We start from the raw sequence: 18321 nt of genomic DNA, 5'->3' as shown, positions 1-18321 counted from the left end.
ACATAATGGACATTTGAAAGAGAGTGAGGGGATGATGTCACCGTCTCCCAGCTTGATTTTCACCGACAACTTGTTGTCTGCTCACGTACTCACACTCACACATACAGGTTTGCACATTGACTTCCATTCATTTGGACAGTCTAACCAAAACATTATCCTTAAATCTTAGCCCTCTACTTAATTAGTTCCTCAGAATTTAGGTTCTGCCTCATTAGGACCAGGTTTTGGTCTCCATGAGGACTACCCATGGTTTTTGAATTTTCTAGATATCACAAACAGTAATGAGAAGTACGCATGCCAAATCCTGTCGGTGATGGTCACAGTAGGGTTTAACCTCCAAGGAAATTCATGCTGAAATGGTTGCTACATTAGTGGCTGATGCTCCAGCTTTATCAACTGTGGTTAAGGGGTAGGGAGAACCTTGAAGATGACCCAAGGTCTGGATATCCAAGACAAAATTGATGGTTTTCACCACATGGTGATGGACGGAAGATGTTTGACTGTTCGTCAATGTTGTAAACTTCACCGGTGAAGGAGTAGAAAACCTACTGCACAAGGAACTTGGCATGTCGAAGGTTTCTGCTTTTTGGGTGCCACAGATGTTGGCCCCTGATGGTCATGTGGCAGGAGAACTTGGCATGTTTTAAAGTTCTTGAACGTTTCCTGACCCAGGATGAATGTTTGGTCCACCAGTTTGAGTCAGAGACAAAAAGGCAGGGGAAATATCTGCTGTTGAGGACATGTTGGACAATCAGACTATGAGAGTGTCTATACCAAGGGCCACGCAAGTGCTTCCACACCGATGGAAGAAGTGTGTAGACTTCAGGGGAAACTATGTTGGAAAAAAAACCCATAATTGGTCAAATTTGACCATTGCGTCATGGTCAGCCTATGAGACTTTCATCCTGCCCCAGTGCAACGTGAACTTCACATCCCACGTCTCCAATGAAAAGTGACAGCCCTTGTCAAATGAGGCGGTCCTCGTTATTTTTAAACATCTCGTCTCGTGATGGTTAATGCGTAAGGATGTTTCTGCTGTATTACTCCTCCTCCTCCTCCTCCTCCCCCAGTCTGGCCGCCGCGGCAGCGTCTGTAATTACACCCGACTCCATTCCAAAAACTTTCACATGATCATAACTGTGGGTTCTGTGGGCGACGGGATGTTCTGGCGACCGCAGCAGGTCCCCACGTCTCCTCTGATTTCCTCCAGAAACTCTGTTTACATATCTGAAGTGACCATGTGACTGCATGACTGACAGATCAGCTGACCCACCTTCAGCTGAAGGAGGACTTGCTGTCCGGCTGTCTGGTTTGTTGGCGTCCTCACTGTTTGGCTGACTGGTTAAATGACTGGCTGACTGGTTAAATGACTGGCTGACTGGTTAAAAGACTGGCCGACTGGTTAAATGACTGAGGCTGAGGCTCTAACCCACTGACTGCATGGCTGACGGTGACTCACAGGATTGGCGGACCTGCTCGTCTGACCGACTGACCCCATCAACCCTCCCTCACTCCTGCTGAACTCTTCAGAGGTTTCTGTGGAGTACAAACCCAGCACTGGTTTGGTTCCTGCTGTCCGTTCCAAGGCTCTGCACTGAGTTTGTTAAAAAGTCATCCAAACGTGCGGCTCCTCCTACTTCTTCCTGGAACAAACAAGAGAATAGTTTGAAGCTGAAGGATCTGATGACATGATGTAGAGGCAGAAGCATCTGTTGTAGATGTTTTCTGCATGTATTGCGGCAATTCAATAAAAATACAGCAGAGTTTTTTTCACTGAGTTTTGTAAAAGTCAGTCTTTAAACTGTTTAACTGCAGTTTTTTGTAATGTATTATTAAATGTCAATAACTGCGAATTTGCTGCTTTTCGATGACTGACTGTAACATTTAACGTCTTTGATGTGAACGACTGCAGGCGCTGACTTTACTCTGCTGAATGTCAAGTTGACTCACACTCTCACGTGTATTTATTTATTTATTTATTATATATTTTTTTTCACCCTCTCATAGCTGACAGGTAATCATCAGGGTTGCGTGTTGACACTGGTAGAAATTTAAACACAAACACACACACGTCTTATCAAGCCCCAGCAGCTGCAGCAGAAACTGACGACTCTGTCGACATTTGTGAGAGGGGTCAGGAGGTCAGAGGGCAAACTTCAGCCTTTCACAATGAAAGACACGTTCACTGTCGACGTGTGAAAACAGCCGAGTGACAGTTTCTCTGTGTTTGGTCAAATTTATCTATGAATACTTAAAAAAGCAGAGTTTTTTTTTTTTTTTTTTTTAAAGCTGTCCGTCACAACTCATGGTTTCATGAGAAGATATTTTTGTTTTTAATCACGTTAAACCACACTAGCTCAATAAATCCGTCAATCAAATGTGTCTATGCTTGTTCTGTCATGAGACGTTCAAGGACACAGCAGATTAAAACACTTTTACAGTAGTTAATTTGCCTCCTACAGTTTAAATACTAACTTTTACAAAACTCAGATGTTCTCGATGCTGCTTCTATTTGAATTCTGGTTTATTTTTCATGAAACCAATTGAAGGTAAAGAAGGTTTTCATTAGGCCAGCGACTAAAGATTATGGTCCACAAAATGTCGATAGAAATGTCTTGTTTTTGTCCACGAACCAAAATTAATCAGCTTTAATGATTTTCTTAGTTTATATTAGGGATGTAACGATTACCGGTATGACGATAAACCGCGGTAAAATTCCCGACGGTTATTATACCGTTTCAAATTTTAATTATCGTTAAAACCGTGATTGATTACCGCAACTGATTACCGAAAAACTCACAGTGATACTGCTCATTTCCTGGAGAAGCAACAGCACCTGAACGTCACTCGCTCAGAAGCGGGCGTGCATGCGCAGTTTGCACTGTCTGTCCAGCGACAACACGGCTGAAGCCATTTGCGCTCCAGAGATTTTCTCCCCCGTAAGATCAGAAGTCTGGGCATATTTTGTATTTTTAAACGATGTTGAGGGTAAAATAATTGAAGACAATCAATCCTTGAGCAGAAAATGCAAAAAAAAAAATCTCCGCGAAGCCACTTCCAATATCATGAGCCATCTCCGTGACCACCACACACAACTTTTCAGAAAATCATCTATAAAGAGTTGCTGATTATGTGTTTCCCATAAATCAAAATAATGATGTTCTCAAATGTCTTGTTTTGTCCACAAATGATTTTCTTGAATATATGAAGCAAAGAAACCAGAAAATATTTACATTTAAGAAGTTTTTACCAGGTTTTAATACGTTTTTATTACACTCTTCAGTCTGTACAATGTTGTTAAAGGATGTTTCAGTCTTCTAAACTGCAAAAATGACAACATACCTGCAGGTACAACTTGACTTGTCACTGACATTGTTCTCACTGTCTCTTTCCTGTCTCTGTCAAACAGGATGAAGAGGAGGAAATCAAGCTGGAAATCAACATGCTGAAGAAATACTCTCACCACAGAAACATAGCCACATACTATGGAGCCTTCATCAAAAAGAGTCCACCGGGCCACGACGACCAGCTGTGGGTGAGTGAGAGACATGCCTGTGCCTTTAAAATGAATCTGTAACCAGAGTAGGGTTTGCTTTCTACTGCTCGAAAATGTAATTCATAAATAAAAACACAACCCTTTGTCTGCAGTAGAGATTGAAACAGTCAGTATCTATACTTGTATTTCTGTTCCTGGTCTCTCTCTTCTGTCTCTACCTCACCTCCCTCTTGACCTTTCTGTCCCCCACATCTCCTCTGTCCCCCATTTTTTCTTTCACCACAACCTGTCTAGGCAGATGGCCGTACATCTTTGAGTCTGGTTCATGTTTGAGATTTCTTCCTGTTTGTAATTGTTTGGGGTCATAATCGTATTTAAAAACACAGGTTTTGATAAATTACATGAAAGCCAAACATCTCTCAAGCTAGCCATTGTTAGCCTCTGTTAGCATCACCAGTGGCTAACAACCAGCAGATTCTCCGACCGTGCTGGTGTCCAGCAGCAGATCTGACCCTGAAACATCGAGAGATGGAAAATGATAAAGCTTCAGACAGTTGTTGTTGTTGTTGTCCTTTGTGTGTCCAGAATTGTCCACCGTCGTGTCTCACTGTCCCCTGTCCTCTCTCCTCCAGCTGGTGATGGAGTTCTGTGGCGCCGGTTCCATCACAGATCTGGTGAAGAACACCAAAGGGAACACGCTGAAGGAAGACTGGATCGCCTACATCTCCAGAGAAATCCTACGAGTGAGTCTGCTCTTGACGCTAACTGCTAACCGCTAACTGTGTGGTCTGAACATCAACATCGTTATCATAATTTAGTTACAAGTTAAGATAAGTTTACAAGTTATTTATGTACATTTAATCTTTTCTTTTTCCTCAGAAACCTGATAAATGCTGCTCCGATCAGAGAGTGTACTTTTTTCTTAAAGTTTCATGTATTCATTGGTTAGTTTATACATGTAATTTTACACCAAACATTTACATGATAAACTGAAAGTGTGATGCGGCACATTTTCCATACTTTTTGAAAAAGTTAATCGGGCCAAAAAATGGTTAGATTTTATTTGGTGGTGTCCATTCTTAATCTGTGTGTGTAAATCTACTGTTTTTAACATGTTTTTTTCTCTGTGTTTCTTCAGGGATTAGCTCACCTTCACGCTCATCACGTCATCCATCGTGACATTAAAGGACAGAACGTGCTGCTGACTGAAAACGCTGAGGTCAAACTCGGTACGTCCTTCGTTTTTTGTTTTGTTTTAAACAAACTTGTTGGACATCTACGCTGTAAAAATTTTTACCACATTAAGGACAATTAAAATATAAGAATCAAAGAAAATCTGAATTTTCCTTATTTTCTTTTATTTATTTATTTTGAAAAATAAAGCCCTTTATTTCTTCATAGACTTTTCTTAATCTCTCGCACATCAATCTTGTTTTTTATTCCTCTAAACCTCAGTGGACTTTGGCGTGAGCGCTCAGCTCGACCGGACAGTCGGTCGCAGGAACACCTTCATCGGGACGCCGTATTGGATGGCTCCAGAGGTCATCGCCTGTGACGAAAACCCTGACGCGACCTACGACTACAGGGTAAGAAAATCACCTATTTTACAAAGTCTGTACCAGAGATTGAACGGTAGTAAAAAAAAAAATTTTATGGAACAAACTATTTTGTTTTTAAAGGGTGAATATCTGGGTTTTTTTAAAGACGGGGATCTTGTTGATCATTAAAAAGTGTAATTGAACGTTTCTTAAGCTGAAAGAACCATGGATTAAAGTCACTCACCTGACTCTTCTCTGTCCTCTCTTCTGTCCTTCAGAGTGATCTGTGGTCCTGTGGAATCACTGCTATAGAAATGGCTGAAGGAGCTCCTCGTAAGTGTTTTATTACATGAACTAAACGACGTCTGTTTGATGCGATATATAAGTCACGATACGATATTATTACGATATTTAAGTCACAATAAGATATTGTTACGATATTTAAGTCACAATACGATATTGTTACGATATTATCATGGTATTTAAGTCACGGTACAATACTATTACAATATTTGTCACAATACAATATTATTACAAAACAATATTATCATGATATTTAAATCACAATACGATATTATGATATTTAAGTCACAATAACATATTATTAGCCCGATATTTAAATCACAATACGATATTATTATCACAATATTTAATTCACGATATATTATTATCATGATATTGAAGTCGTAATACGTGGATAAAACGAAAAATCTTTTCCATGTTTGTGAGACAGTGATCCACGTCTTTCAACATTTTCTGGACCAAACAATGACCTGATTAATTCAGAAAGTAATCCACAGATTAATCAATCATAGGCTGGACTTGTAATATCGTATATGGCTAAATCACTCACTTCCTCACCTGTTGTGTCTCCTTGTTCCCTCAGCTCTGTGTGACATGCATCCAATGAGAGCTCTCTTCCTCATCCCCAGAAACCCTCCTCCACGACTCAAGTCCAAAAAATGGTGGGTTAGGGTTAGTCATCTTTGACCTCCCTGTCAAACACACACACACACACACACACACACAAGCGTCTGACCTTTCACCTTTAAACCCGACAGGTCAAAGAAGTTCTTCAGCTTCATCGAGGGCTGCCTGGTGAAGAACTACACACAGCGTCCTCCCACCGAGCAGTTGCTCAAACACCCGTTCATCCGAGACCAGCCCAATGAGAGGCAGGTCCGCATCCAGCTCAAAGACCACATCGACCGCACCAAGAAGAAGAGGGGGGAGAAGGGTGAGTGTTCTGGGTGTCCTTATAGTCCTTATATGGACGTCCTGGGGGTGTGTGTTTATAGGTCTTCACATCGTCAGACTTTACGTGTGTTTTCATTTTCTTATGTGTTGTTGAGTCAAAGTTAGGATTCTTGATTATGAAGTCACAATACGATATTATAATGATATTTAAGTCACGATATGATATTATCATGATGTGATATTATCACTATATTTAAGATACAATATTATCATGATATTTAAGTCACAATACGATATTATCACAACATTTATGTCACGGTACAATATTATTATAAATATATTATTATCACGATATTTAAGTCACAATACGATATTATTACGATATTTACGTCACAATACGATATTACAACATTTGTGTCACGGTACAATATTATTATCAATATATAATTATCACGATATTAAAGTCACAATACGATATTATAATGATATTCAAGTCACGATACGATATTATCATGATGTGATATTATCACAATATTTACAATATGATATTATCACTGTATTTAAGATACAATATTATCACGATATTTAAGTCACAATACGATATTATCACAACATTTATGTCATGGTTCAATATTATTATCAATATATTATTATCACGATATTTAAGTCACAATACGATATTACGATATTTTAGTCACAATGTGATATTATCACTTTATTTAAGTCACGATACGATATTATCATTGTAATGAATTGTTTGTTTGTCGTCCACAGATGAGACCGAGTATGAATACAGTGGCAGTGAAGAAGAGGAGGAGGAGGCATCGGAGCAGGAAGGAGAACCAAGGTAACTACAAATCAGTTTTTCCGATGTTGTAATTTGAAACTGAGATATTAGCTACTGTTTTAAAGCAGAACAAAAATACACAATTCCCAACACATTACTTATTTAAATTGGCTTTAAATGATTCAGACACACATCCACAAAGACCTTGTTGTCGTCTTAACTAAAATAAAACTGTCTGCTCCACACATGATGATTTTCCTCACTGAGTCACCAGCAGCTTGTCCCTCTCTCACTGCTGTTGCCTAGCAACAGAGCTTCAGTTGGACATGGTACAGATCACGAGCGACACCTATCTAATGAATTATTTAATCAAACATGTACGTTTTTATGGTTCTTTGTTTTTTATGCGTCGTAACGTTAGCCATTTAATTTGGTTGACTTTTTTTTTTTTTTTTTTAGGTACAGTATGTAAACTTTACAGAGGGATGATACGATATGATTACATACAAAATGTAAAATCCAGCATGCTTCATCATGCACGGATTGTAAAAATGTAATTAATTAAAATAAATATAATAAATTATACAAATTTTTTGATTTCTAGATAGTGTTCTGTGTTTCTAACCCACCAAAACAAGAAAACTATAATTAAATAAAGTGTATTTTTCCATCTAAACGTGTAAACTTTCTTCTAAACTTCCTTGGTGCAGCTCCATCGTTAACGTCCCCGGGGAGTCTACGCTGCGCCGCGACTTCATCCGACTGCAGCAGGAGAACAAGGAGCGCTCGGAGGCGCTGCGGCGCCAGCAGCTCCTGCAGGAGCAGCAACTCCGCGAGCAGGAGGAGTACAAGCGCCAACTACTAGCCGAGAGGCAGAAACGTATCGAGCAGCAGAAGGAGCAGAGGAGGCGACTGGAGGAGGTGAGGGCGCTCTCAGGATTCACACCACACTTTTTTACATGATTTCTACTGTTTTTATTCCTTTGGGTTGGGACACACGAGACGATATCATCACGATATTTGATACGATATTATCACAATAGTTGATATGATATTATCACGATATTCGATATATTATCATGATATTCAATGTATTATCACGATATTCAATGTATTATCACGATATTCAATGTATTATCACGATTCTGTATTGTGATATTTAAGTATCAATATTCAAGTCACATTACGATATGGTGATATGCAAGTCGCGATACAATATTATCGTGATATTTCAATATAATCAAAATTTTTTTGTCTCAATTTTTAGGTCACGTTACGAAATTGTCACGGTATTGAAATCACGCACAGTATCACAATATTTAAGTAACAATACGGTAATATCATAATGCGATATACTGAGTATTTGCAAAATCATATATTGCGATATCTTCCACCTCAATTGTCTTTTTTTATGTGTACTAATTCACAAAAGGTTGAATGTTTATTTGTGACACGATACTTACTAGTACTTACTATACTCAAAAGCGATTATAATAACGCCACATGAAATATCGCCAGTAATATTTCATCGGTCCTTGCACACATATCAGATGTTGGTAAGAAGTCTGTAATTGTGCATCTCTAATAATATTTCCATGAAAACTGCCTGTAGGCAGCTAATAGAAATGTAAATAATCTTCATTACACTAAACAAACGCTTTTAAAATCATAATAATGACATATTTAAGGCAAAAAAACAACATTAAGTCATTTTAAATGTTCTTCAAACACTCATTTATTCACTGACTGCACCTGAAAGGTGTGAGGCGTCTGCTCAAGTGAAGAAAAGCACTTTTTATTTTCCAGCTCCAGGGTTTTTTAGCTGATTCATGATGGAGCTTGTTGATGAGTCACACTTCCGAGGGCTCTGTGTGTTTGGCCCTGTGTGTGTGTGTGTGTGAGAAATACCAGCACACATGTGCTCTCCTGCTCTGATGGATTATCACCCGAGGATTGAAAAACGCTGAGCAGTGAATGTGTGTGAACCTGCTTCACCTTCTCATCATCACACACTGAGCTCTTAGTGTCAGAAAATGTACACTTTTCTTGTCACTTCAGCTCGTCCATCGTCTCTATTTACTGCTAAATCCACAAACTTGTGCAAATTTATAATCTAGACTAGTTTAAACTTTAAAACCCTGTGGATTGGAAGGAAACATCACATGTTGTGAAGAAATGTCCCTGAATGCACCGTATTTATTTTAGAAATTAAATCTCACAACAACTCGAGGTTAATCCACAAACCACACTGCATTCATTTTTGTTTAATTTTATTATTAGGTTTTATTTTTGTTTGTTTTATTATTATTTACAAGATTATTCCTATTTATCGTCTTTAAAATCCCAAACAAGATTTGCACTTGTTTTTAGAATAAAAAAAACACAGATAAAAAAATATATATAATCAATTTCAAGATATTATTTACTTTTATTTGTGCTTAAACTCGCCTGTTTCAATGCCTGCAGCAACAACGGCGTGAGCGTGAGATGAGGAGGCAGCAGGAGCGCGAGCAGCGCCGGCGTGAGCAGGAGGAGAAGAGACGCGTGGAGGAGATGGAGCGGCGCCGCAAAGAGGAGGAGGAGCGAAGGAGGGCGGAGGAGGAGAAGAGGAGGGCTGACCGAGAACAGGTACGAACACCACATGGTGTCATGACTGATATAATGTCCATCATCAGCCCATGGTGCCCCGCGTGCCAAAAACCGGCACACGGGGCACCATGATCTGGCAGATGATTTAAAAACTTTTATGATTTGCTTTATATACATGTTTTTTGTGTTCCTGTTGACTGACTGACTGACGTGTGTTTGACGGACAGGAGTACATCCGTCGTCAGTTGGAGGAGGAGCAGAGACACCTGGAGATCCTGCAGCAGCAGCTGCTGCATGAACAGGCCATGCTGCTGGTGAGTCTTTATACAACATGTTCACATTTATTCTACACTACATTAACCTTAGTTAATGCAGAAATAAGCACTTAAATAACTTGTATTGCTTTTATTTTAACCACTAATGTTATTCAGGTGAATTAAGGTCAACGAAACAAATTTCCCACCAAGAAAAGCATTAACAGTTATTTAAAGCTTCTGTTATTGGTATAAAGTTAATAAGTGGTTAGTTAAAACATGATTTAAATGTTAATAAATGCTTTTAACACAGGTCATTAATATTACCCTTATTGTACAGTGTTTTTTTTTCCACTTCTTTGTCATAGATTATAATTTAGTTTTCCAGCCTTTTTATTTAAAATCTGTTTCCTTGATGTGATTCCGTCCACTTTTGTGTCTCAGTGGTTATTTTTATTATGTTGAATGTTTCCATAATTCCCAGTTTTTTATAAAATCATGATGCAGGATCTTTTATTGTTAATTTTCCATCGTTACACAGAATTTCCTGTTTCAGTTTTTCCCTCAAATCTTAGCTGAAGGAAGTTTTTGGATCAGTCATGTGACTTCAGTGGATCCCAGAGGAGTCGTTAACAGCTGAGGTCACAACATGATGATGATGATGATAATAATAACAATATTAAGTCCTCCCAGGGTTTGTGGAGGTGTGGAAGTCAGGATGGTGATGTCATCCAACAGGAAGGAGTTATGTTTTTTGTTTTTTAAAAAGGATTCTCCTTCTCCGGGGGAATCACACACAGGATATTCAGATAAAGACAGGATGTGAACACTCACATCCCTGCGTCCTGATTTCACACCGTCACTTTATCATCACCGGGTGGATTTAAAGGAAATGTCGCGTCTTAGTTTTTGTTTCATTTGAACTCCGTGCACAGACAACAACAAGCATCAAAACTCCACTGTTTTTGATTAAATACTGTTTTTCTTCTGTGGGCCGCGTCGCTCATGACCAAAAACTTTAACTGCTCTAACAGACGTTTATGTTCAAAAGGAAAAAAAAAAAAAGAAAAATCTGCCAAAGTCATTAATATTTGGTTTGGACGTTTCTCCACAACGACCTCAGCCGTACAGTTTCCCTCTCATTTATCAACTCAAAACAAAAACAGAAGCCTGAGTTTTCTGCACTTGGATACTTGGAGACACACGGTACAAACAAAAGTATCTGGCCACACCTGTTAAAGGAGAAATCTGAGTTACAGGCGTTCTATGTCTAATATTTCTTAAAGCCACTGTAACCCCTAAAAATATACCGGTTACAGAACAGTCGAGTTGCGTTTCTGATCCGGCGTTGGAGCTGATGCACATCTATTCTAGTTCATACTGAGAGCGTGTTTGACTCTACTGCTTAACTTCCAATCAGTTTTCACTAAGGGGGGGTTAATTCACCCCTAAACATTCTTATGCTGTGTTTCCATCATGGTACGGTCTCATTTTGGTACAGTACAGTACAGTACAGTACGGTTTGGAATGGTAAAGTCCTGGGTCAAGCTTGTGTTTCGACGTGTGTTTAGCGTGACAAGACTGTCGACCCATCACCTGACTTTAGTGGGTGGAGCTAGACCGGCTCCACCCTGACCGTACCAGACCATTTTACTGTGGTACACCCAAGGGAAGGGAGCTAAAGAATAGAACAGTAGGGTCCAGTTGTTTTGGTCCCATTTGTAATGGAAATGCAAAACAAATGCGTACCATACTGTACCAAACCCAACTGTTCCACTCGGTGGAAACTCTCTTGGCAGCACACCTCTGCGTCGTTGGCAGATGTGACAGCTTACTGGAAATAGTCGTGCTGGCTTATTGAAAAGCAGAAAGCGACCGTACGTGTATCACAAAGAAAGCATAAATAAAGCTCAGTGTGACCTCCCTGTACTCAGGAGTACAAATGGCGGGAGCTGGAGGAGCAGCGTCAGGCACAGAAGCTGCAGAGGCAGCTGCAGCAGGAGCAGGCCTACCTGCTGTCCCTGCAGCACCACCAGAACCTGGACGGTAGCAAAACAGCCGCCCAGCAACAGGGCGCCAAACCCCCACAGAACCCTGAACTGGATTCACGAGTAAATCCACCGCAGAGTCCTGGTCTGGACACAAAAACAACAACAACAACAAAAGACTCTGAGAAGACACTGTCCAGTGAGAGAAGTGCACACGCCACCACCCTACCTGTCGCTGACCGCCAAGGCCCCGCCCCCCAAGGCTCCGCCCCCGACTCTGAGTCCGTCAGAGAGGTGAACCCTCGCAGCTCGACCTGCTGTTCAACGCTTCCTCTTTGCTTGTGTGTACTCACACTTGTGTTCGGGGGAGCGGGGGGTGTGTGCTGTGTGTTTCCATGGCGATGGTTCAATGCTGCTGTTGGTGTTTGGGGTGTTCGGATGTTTTCACGTCTGTCTCTAAACTTGCAAGTCTAATGATGATCCAGCAGGGGGCACAGTAAAACCTTTTCCTGATCCACTTCAGACCTGGTACTAACATCCGGTCAGTCCGTCCTCAGATCTGATCAAAGAAACCACATTCAGAAGATTAGTCCTCAGGACCGATGAGAGACTGCCTCTCATACTTTTATTTATTTATTTATTTATTTATTTATTCATAAACATTTCACTGTTTGCCGTACGATGTATTCACTTTTTTTTTTACGTTACAGCAGCGCGTGTAGAGCATTGATTTCCTCAGTCAGGCTCATTAAAAGAATCATTTTGTTCTTTATTTTAATACAGGACAAACAAACAGACATATTCCATCGTATGTGACGCATCCAGGATCCAGGTTTAATGCAAAGTTTTACTTCCATATGTGACTGGATCTCTGAGGACGGACGTTAAAATAGCCACTTCCTCCCTTCTTTTCCTTTATGAAACATAATTTAGTTTTAGCCTGAAGACATATCCTGTCTGATGAAATGGTTTGCGTGTGTTTTTTGTTTTTTTTTCCACTCTCAAATTGGTGACTTTTTATGGGGAAACTCATACAACGGGAAAACTCCGAGGATTTTCTAAGGATTTTCCTTTTTCAGCTTCTGAAGTGTGAATTATAACAAAGAAATCACTAAAAACTGAACAATTTGGAGGTTTACGGTGTTCACGGGGAACTTTTATCGTATGAAAAAGAAAAATATTGTAATGTGGTAATATTTCCATCTTTCAAATCTGTAACAAAATAAAACCTTTAAATTAATCTTGACTTAGAAAGCAAAGATATTGCAAATCAAATTGCAACAAGCAACAAAAAAAAACTGTCTTTGTACATAAATCTAGTTTTTACTGTGACTCCGTGTCCCTGGCCTCGGTGTGTGTGTCCTAACCTCTCTTTTTGAGAGAAGCTGCATGATTCTCTTCTCGTGTCTGGTCGCAGATGTGTGGTCGTACTCACGGGGATAATTGTGTCAGTAACAGTAACATCGCTGCATCCTGTGGTTTCACTCCTGCACGTAGAAATAATCTCTGCTCTCTGTTGCAGAAAACTAACAAAGTGTGAGCGCTTCTGTCTCACTCACACACTCCTGTTAACGTCTGCTCATGCTTCTGTGTGTGTGTGTGTGTGTGTGTGTGTTGTCTGCAGGCGGACGAGCGGTACCGTAAGAACATCCAGGGCTCCCCTCAGGCGGCTCAGACCAAACCGCAGCAGCCGCCGGTGCCGCCACGCTCCGAGTCGTCCTACCCCAACGGGAACCCGGCGTCTGAGGCGCCGCCCATGCACCGTCCTGCAGATCCACAGGTAACCACGGTGACCTCAGACCTTCTCCTCAATCCTCTGGACCTTCTCTCCTGGTTAGCTTGTGCACAGGAGGCAGCATTTGGAGTCTGGTGGTCGCCACATGTTAACGTCCACTGCGGCTTGTTTTAAAAGTCAGGATCAGACACGTGAAGCTGATAAAGCAGCAACCGTGGCAGAGACTCCTTTAAACCAAAGAATAAACATAAACAGAGTCACGTGACCTGCTTAAATGTCACATAATGATCCAGATTTTCTTCATCTAAACAGAGAAACAGGAAAAGTGTTCACAAGACTTCCTGTTGGAGCTACAAATAAAAGCTAAGGGTTAAGTTTAAGGGCTTATTCACACGAGAACGAGTTTAAGGGAAACTGATAAATGTATCATATTGAAAACCAATGTTTTCAGATTCTGGGGAAATCCCAAAACATCACCCAATATGAAACTTTATTCATGTGCAGACTCCTCAATTAATTTTTGTTGTGTTTCTGTAGCAGCTAAAGAGCGCCACATACAGGCCTGACAAAGAAATCTGCTTTTCTTTTTTGAATAATCATACATTTCAACATAAATACAATGCCTTCCATCATAAACAATAAGTTTTATTGGCTTTTTAGCTCACTTTACCGAAGATTGTTTTCCAGGTTTTGTACAAACGATAAATTGGCACATCTTTAATATTCAGATTTTAAAATGGTAAGAAATACACGGCGTACTTCTGCCTTGATGTTGTCACGCCATGCTTTGATAGTAGTTTTGTCAATATTTTTTCAAATATATTTATTGGATTTTTATATCAAAAAGGAAACAAGAGTATAGAGAAGTACACAATAAAATAAAAAAGAATCAAGCACATGAAAAATTAATAAATAAATGAATAATTTCCAGATGTTTCTGTTTAGTCTATATAAAAATGAAAGTTAATATGGAAACAAAGGGGAAAACTCTTCACTTTAATGTGGCTTTAAGCAGGTTATTTGTAACAAACATTGTCTCTTTGTGTCTTTAACCTTCTTTTAACCTTTCTTTATTTCTTTTCCACTCACTGATGTTTTTTTAAAGTTCTCAGGTCAACGTCAGCTGCTGTTGTGTAATTTCTGTGTTTTCAGGGTTCGGTGTCACTTTCATCACCTAAATGATGACTCACCATGTTTTTCACTTACAGATTTTGTTTTCAGGAAAGTTTTCTCTCTTTGCTTCATCCCCGTTTTTTTTTTTTTTTTTTTTTTAATCTTCTTGTGACAATGGGAACCAAAGCAATCATGAAACCGCTCTGCGATGACTAACTCAGTGATTGACAGCTCGTCCTCCCACTCGTCACATGTGTAATTATCACCACAGAGTCGCTGCTCTGTGTGTTTGTGATCGTGCGCTGGTTTGTCGGGGGGGGGGGGTTTGTAAAGTCGCATCCTCGTACCCTGTAATTGTGCCGCTGATTAAAAAACATTCATCATAATTCATGGGCACACAGATCTGCACACACGGTTATTAGTCATCTCCTGACTCATGCCGCTGAGCATGAACATGAACCACATGGTCTGTTTTCAATATGTCGCACACAGATTAAATTATGCAGAAATGATGCTGTAATGTGGTTTAAAAAAACCTCATGTTTAAAGTGGATTTATGCTGCGAATCGTTGGGATTGTCGGATTATGAGGCCGAGTATTAAATCAAACTTGACGGTTCATTTGGATCAGAGTTAATCAAATAACAATGGAAACTATTCTCATTTTCAAATAAGACAACAACAAACCATGCAGCTTTTTTTTATTTAATTTTTTTACCCTGCATCCCTCAATGACCTGTACCATGTGACCCTGTCATACAATTTACAATGTTCCCTGAATGCACGACTAAGTTTGTCACTTACACTTAAAGTGTCGTACACACAAGTTATGAGTCGTGAGTTAAGGAGAATGCATGAAAGTTTTCATCCAAAACGCTGATTCCATATGTCCTACCCTCGTGTTTTGGCGTATACAACCAAAAAAGAACATTGGAAAAACAAAGATATTGTAGTCCGAGAGAAGCGACGCTAGCAGATTTTGAATAATCAAACATTCGGTAGCCACAGAAGAGCAACTGTCTTTGGATTCGGTTGTTGTTTCCGTTTTGTTGTTGCAGTGTTAACAGAAAACTTGAGAGCGAAAAAAACCAAAATGATTGTACTGGGAAAGTTGAGTTTGCATCTAGTTTATACAGAGGTGTTCCTCAAGGAACTGTTTTAGGTTTGACTCTGACAAACCTGTGGAACTTCCTGTTCTTTTCAGAGTCCACTTACTGGATGCAAACTGACCCCCCTCCACCCTCCCTCACTGTGTTCTGTTTTGTTGTTCTGTAAGGTCCGCCCCCATGTGGCTGCTCTAAAGAGCAGCGGCGGCGGCAACATGGCGTCACACTCGCCGCCCGTTGTGTTGCGGTCGCACTCCTTCACCGAGCCCCAAGTCGCCCCTAGCTTTGAAAATCAACACCTCCGCAACGGCCAGGAAAAGCACTATCACCATTCAGCTTCATCACCATCCTTCTTCTCCTCCTCACCATCATCACCATCATCACCATCATCATCATCATCATCAGTGTCTGCACGCACTGAGCCACAACCCCAGGCGAGACCTTCGCCCCAGGAAAAGGCTCCCTCAGCCGAGGTCCCACCCCGGGTAAGGACAAGAAGTCAGACCCTGAGCGATTACAACAATCATCCTGATTTCCCCGACTCTTCTTCAATTCATCACTTCTTCTCGCTTCCCACCGTCTGCCTGATTCTTTCTGCTTTCAATAATCCTTTATTCTTCATTAAATTTGCCTTTCCTTGGGTGAAATACAGACTTTTCCGCCGCCTTTACTTTATGTTTTAATGTTTAATCACAGCTTTTCTTTGTTGCACACCCAAACCACAGATACAAGTATGAGACGACAAGAGGATCATCTGTATTTTTTACAGTGATCCGCGTATTTGATTTGGCGAAGGCTTTACCCTTCTTTCTTGTTTTGGGACGTAACCCCCTCCCCATTTATCTGGACATGGAACCAACACTTAGGAGTAAACTGGATGTGGCCCCTTAGTGGCTGGCTTAGATGAAAATGTTCCTCTTGATACTCACTCGGGCCAAAGAAGTCGTTCAAAGCGGACTTCTGGACCATCATTCAGACAAAGGTCACAAATCAGTTGACGAAGAAGAGGATCCTTTATCCTTCACACTGCAAATCTGCTCTGAAGGAAATATGGTGCAGCTAATGTAGAGTTTTCTCAGTGGAATGTGTTCATTCAGTGAGGTTTGCTGCAGCAGCTTCAGTCATCTCAGAAGCTCCCAGGTTTTGGTTGCTTCACTAAGACAATAACGGAAGCACACAAACGCCTCAGTGAAATGCGTCGTTCACATGTTTTTAACATGTTTTTTAGACCTTGCATGTAAGGAGACCCTTAGAAACTTGAGCTGGAATTCATGGGATTCTTAAAATTTCTATCAAACATTTTGCGTCATCTTGAGGCAACTGCATGTTCTCTTCCTTCCGTCCTCATTCTCACCTTCATGTCTTTCCTTCCTCCTCTCGTCTACAGCTTACATTTCACACACCCACTAATGACGTAATCATTCAAAAGGTTCACTGTTCCCGGTCACTGGTTACCAACATTTCAGGGTTTCCCGCCAATGTATATTGAGTGTGAACGTATCTGCTGGTTCAAAATGTGATCTGTTTCACTGCTGTGATCCAGTCTAAGCCCAGTCCCTACTCCCTGACCAGGACATGTTGAGACATGACCAGACAAACGACTCCTTTATGTCCACAAAATAACCCAAAATAACGGCAGAGTGAGAAAAAAAAAAACCTAGCAGAAGCTCTGCATTTACGCAGGTTATTTCCATCTGAATGTGGGGTTTGGATGATACGGCTAAGTATAGGAAAACTGTCGCTGCACCATTATTGTGGGCAGTGAGAAAATCTAAATTTAATCCATAGAGCCAAAGTTATTTTTCCTCCAGAAAAGAAAAACCCTCTGTTTAAGAAGTGCTGCTCCTGAGCCACACCTCAACCCTGTCAACACTTTCACTGTGAGTTTCACGACTGCACGGACGGAGAGGAGACCACAGGAGTCATTTCAGTCTTTAAATACAGGAGAGCCATGATTCTAAAGAAAGGGCTGACCCTTCAACAACACCAGTCCGTGTCTTTTCCATTTTGTTACTAACAATCTCAGTCAAACTGGCTGCGATCTCACTGTGGATGCTAACAAATCTTTTGGGTGAAAGGTAGTCACGGTAGCTATGTCCCAATCCACAGGCTGGCTCCTCCAGAGGAGATGGAAGTGAGGCGCTCTTTAATGCGTACTGAGAACTTGGCAGTTAGGTCATCCATTTGTTGCGCCGGTGCACAAAGAATTCTGCGATATGGGACAACATTTACCCAAGGATCGAGCAAACCGCATTTGATGGAGTCAATGAATCGGAAGTGAAATAGGGTAGCCTACGCCATTTCGCTCTCCAGACACGTCTGGCAAGGATGCTGTGTTTTGGCTAACTTCATAATCTCCTAAAAAGGGGAACCAGTCTCAAAGTGACGCACTACATGACACCAGAGAAGCGATTTCTAGCAGCTTATCCAACCAAAGAGCAGCGGCCTTTCAATTCGGCTGTTTCCATTTTAAGTGAATAGCTCCACCGCCAAAATATGCCAGACACCATTTGTCGATA

General features: G+C 40.7%; 1 protein-coding gene across 5 annotated transcripts in view; it reads left to right on the top strand.

Moving 5' to 3' along the window:
* map4k4 (mitogen-activated protein kinase kinase kinase kinase 4) overlaps positions 1 to 18321 on the top strand; it is a 74289-nt gene that overhangs the window by 38844 nt on the left and 17124 nt on the right. For 3 of the 5 annotated variants that reach the window (XM_058623282.1, XM_058623281.1, XM_058623280.1), the window contains exons 4-17: positions 3410 to 3535; positions 4129 to 4239; positions 4635 to 4725; positions 4952 to 5082; positions 5313 to 5367; positions 5921 to 5999; positions 6096 to 6271; positions 7006 to 7078; positions 7729 to 7939; positions 9485 to 9646; positions 9835 to 9921; positions 11796 to 12143; positions 13474 to 13629; positions 15973 to 16287. In XM_058623282.1, the coding sequence (XP_058479265.1) occupies positions 3410 to 3535; positions 4129 to 4239; positions 4635 to 4725; positions 4952 to 5082; positions 5313 to 5367; positions 5921 to 5999; positions 6096 to 6271; positions 7006 to 7078; positions 7729 to 7939; positions 9485 to 9646; positions 9835 to 9921; positions 11796 to 12143; positions 13474 to 13629; positions 15973 to 16287 (2121 nt within the window). The remainder of the gene's footprint in view (positions 1 to 3409; positions 3536 to 4128; positions 4240 to 4634; positions 4726 to 4951; positions 5083 to 5312; positions 5368 to 5920; positions 6000 to 6095; positions 6272 to 7005; positions 7079 to 7728; positions 7940 to 9484; positions 9647 to 9834; positions 9922 to 11795; positions 12144 to 13473; positions 13630 to 15972; positions 16288 to 18321) is intronic. The other 2 variants (XM_058623283.1, XM_058623284.1) reach the window with 2 other exon arrangements.

This window comes from Solea solea, chromosome 2 (assembly GCF_958295425.1).
Source record: "Solea solea chromosome 2, fSolSol10.1, whole genome shotgun sequence".
Lineage (NCBI taxonomy): Eukaryota > Metazoa > Chordata > Actinopteri > Pleuronectiformes > Soleidae > Solea > Solea solea.
The sequence above is the reverse complement of the archived record's forward strand: the minus strand, read 5'-3'. Positions and strand labels throughout refer to the sequence as shown.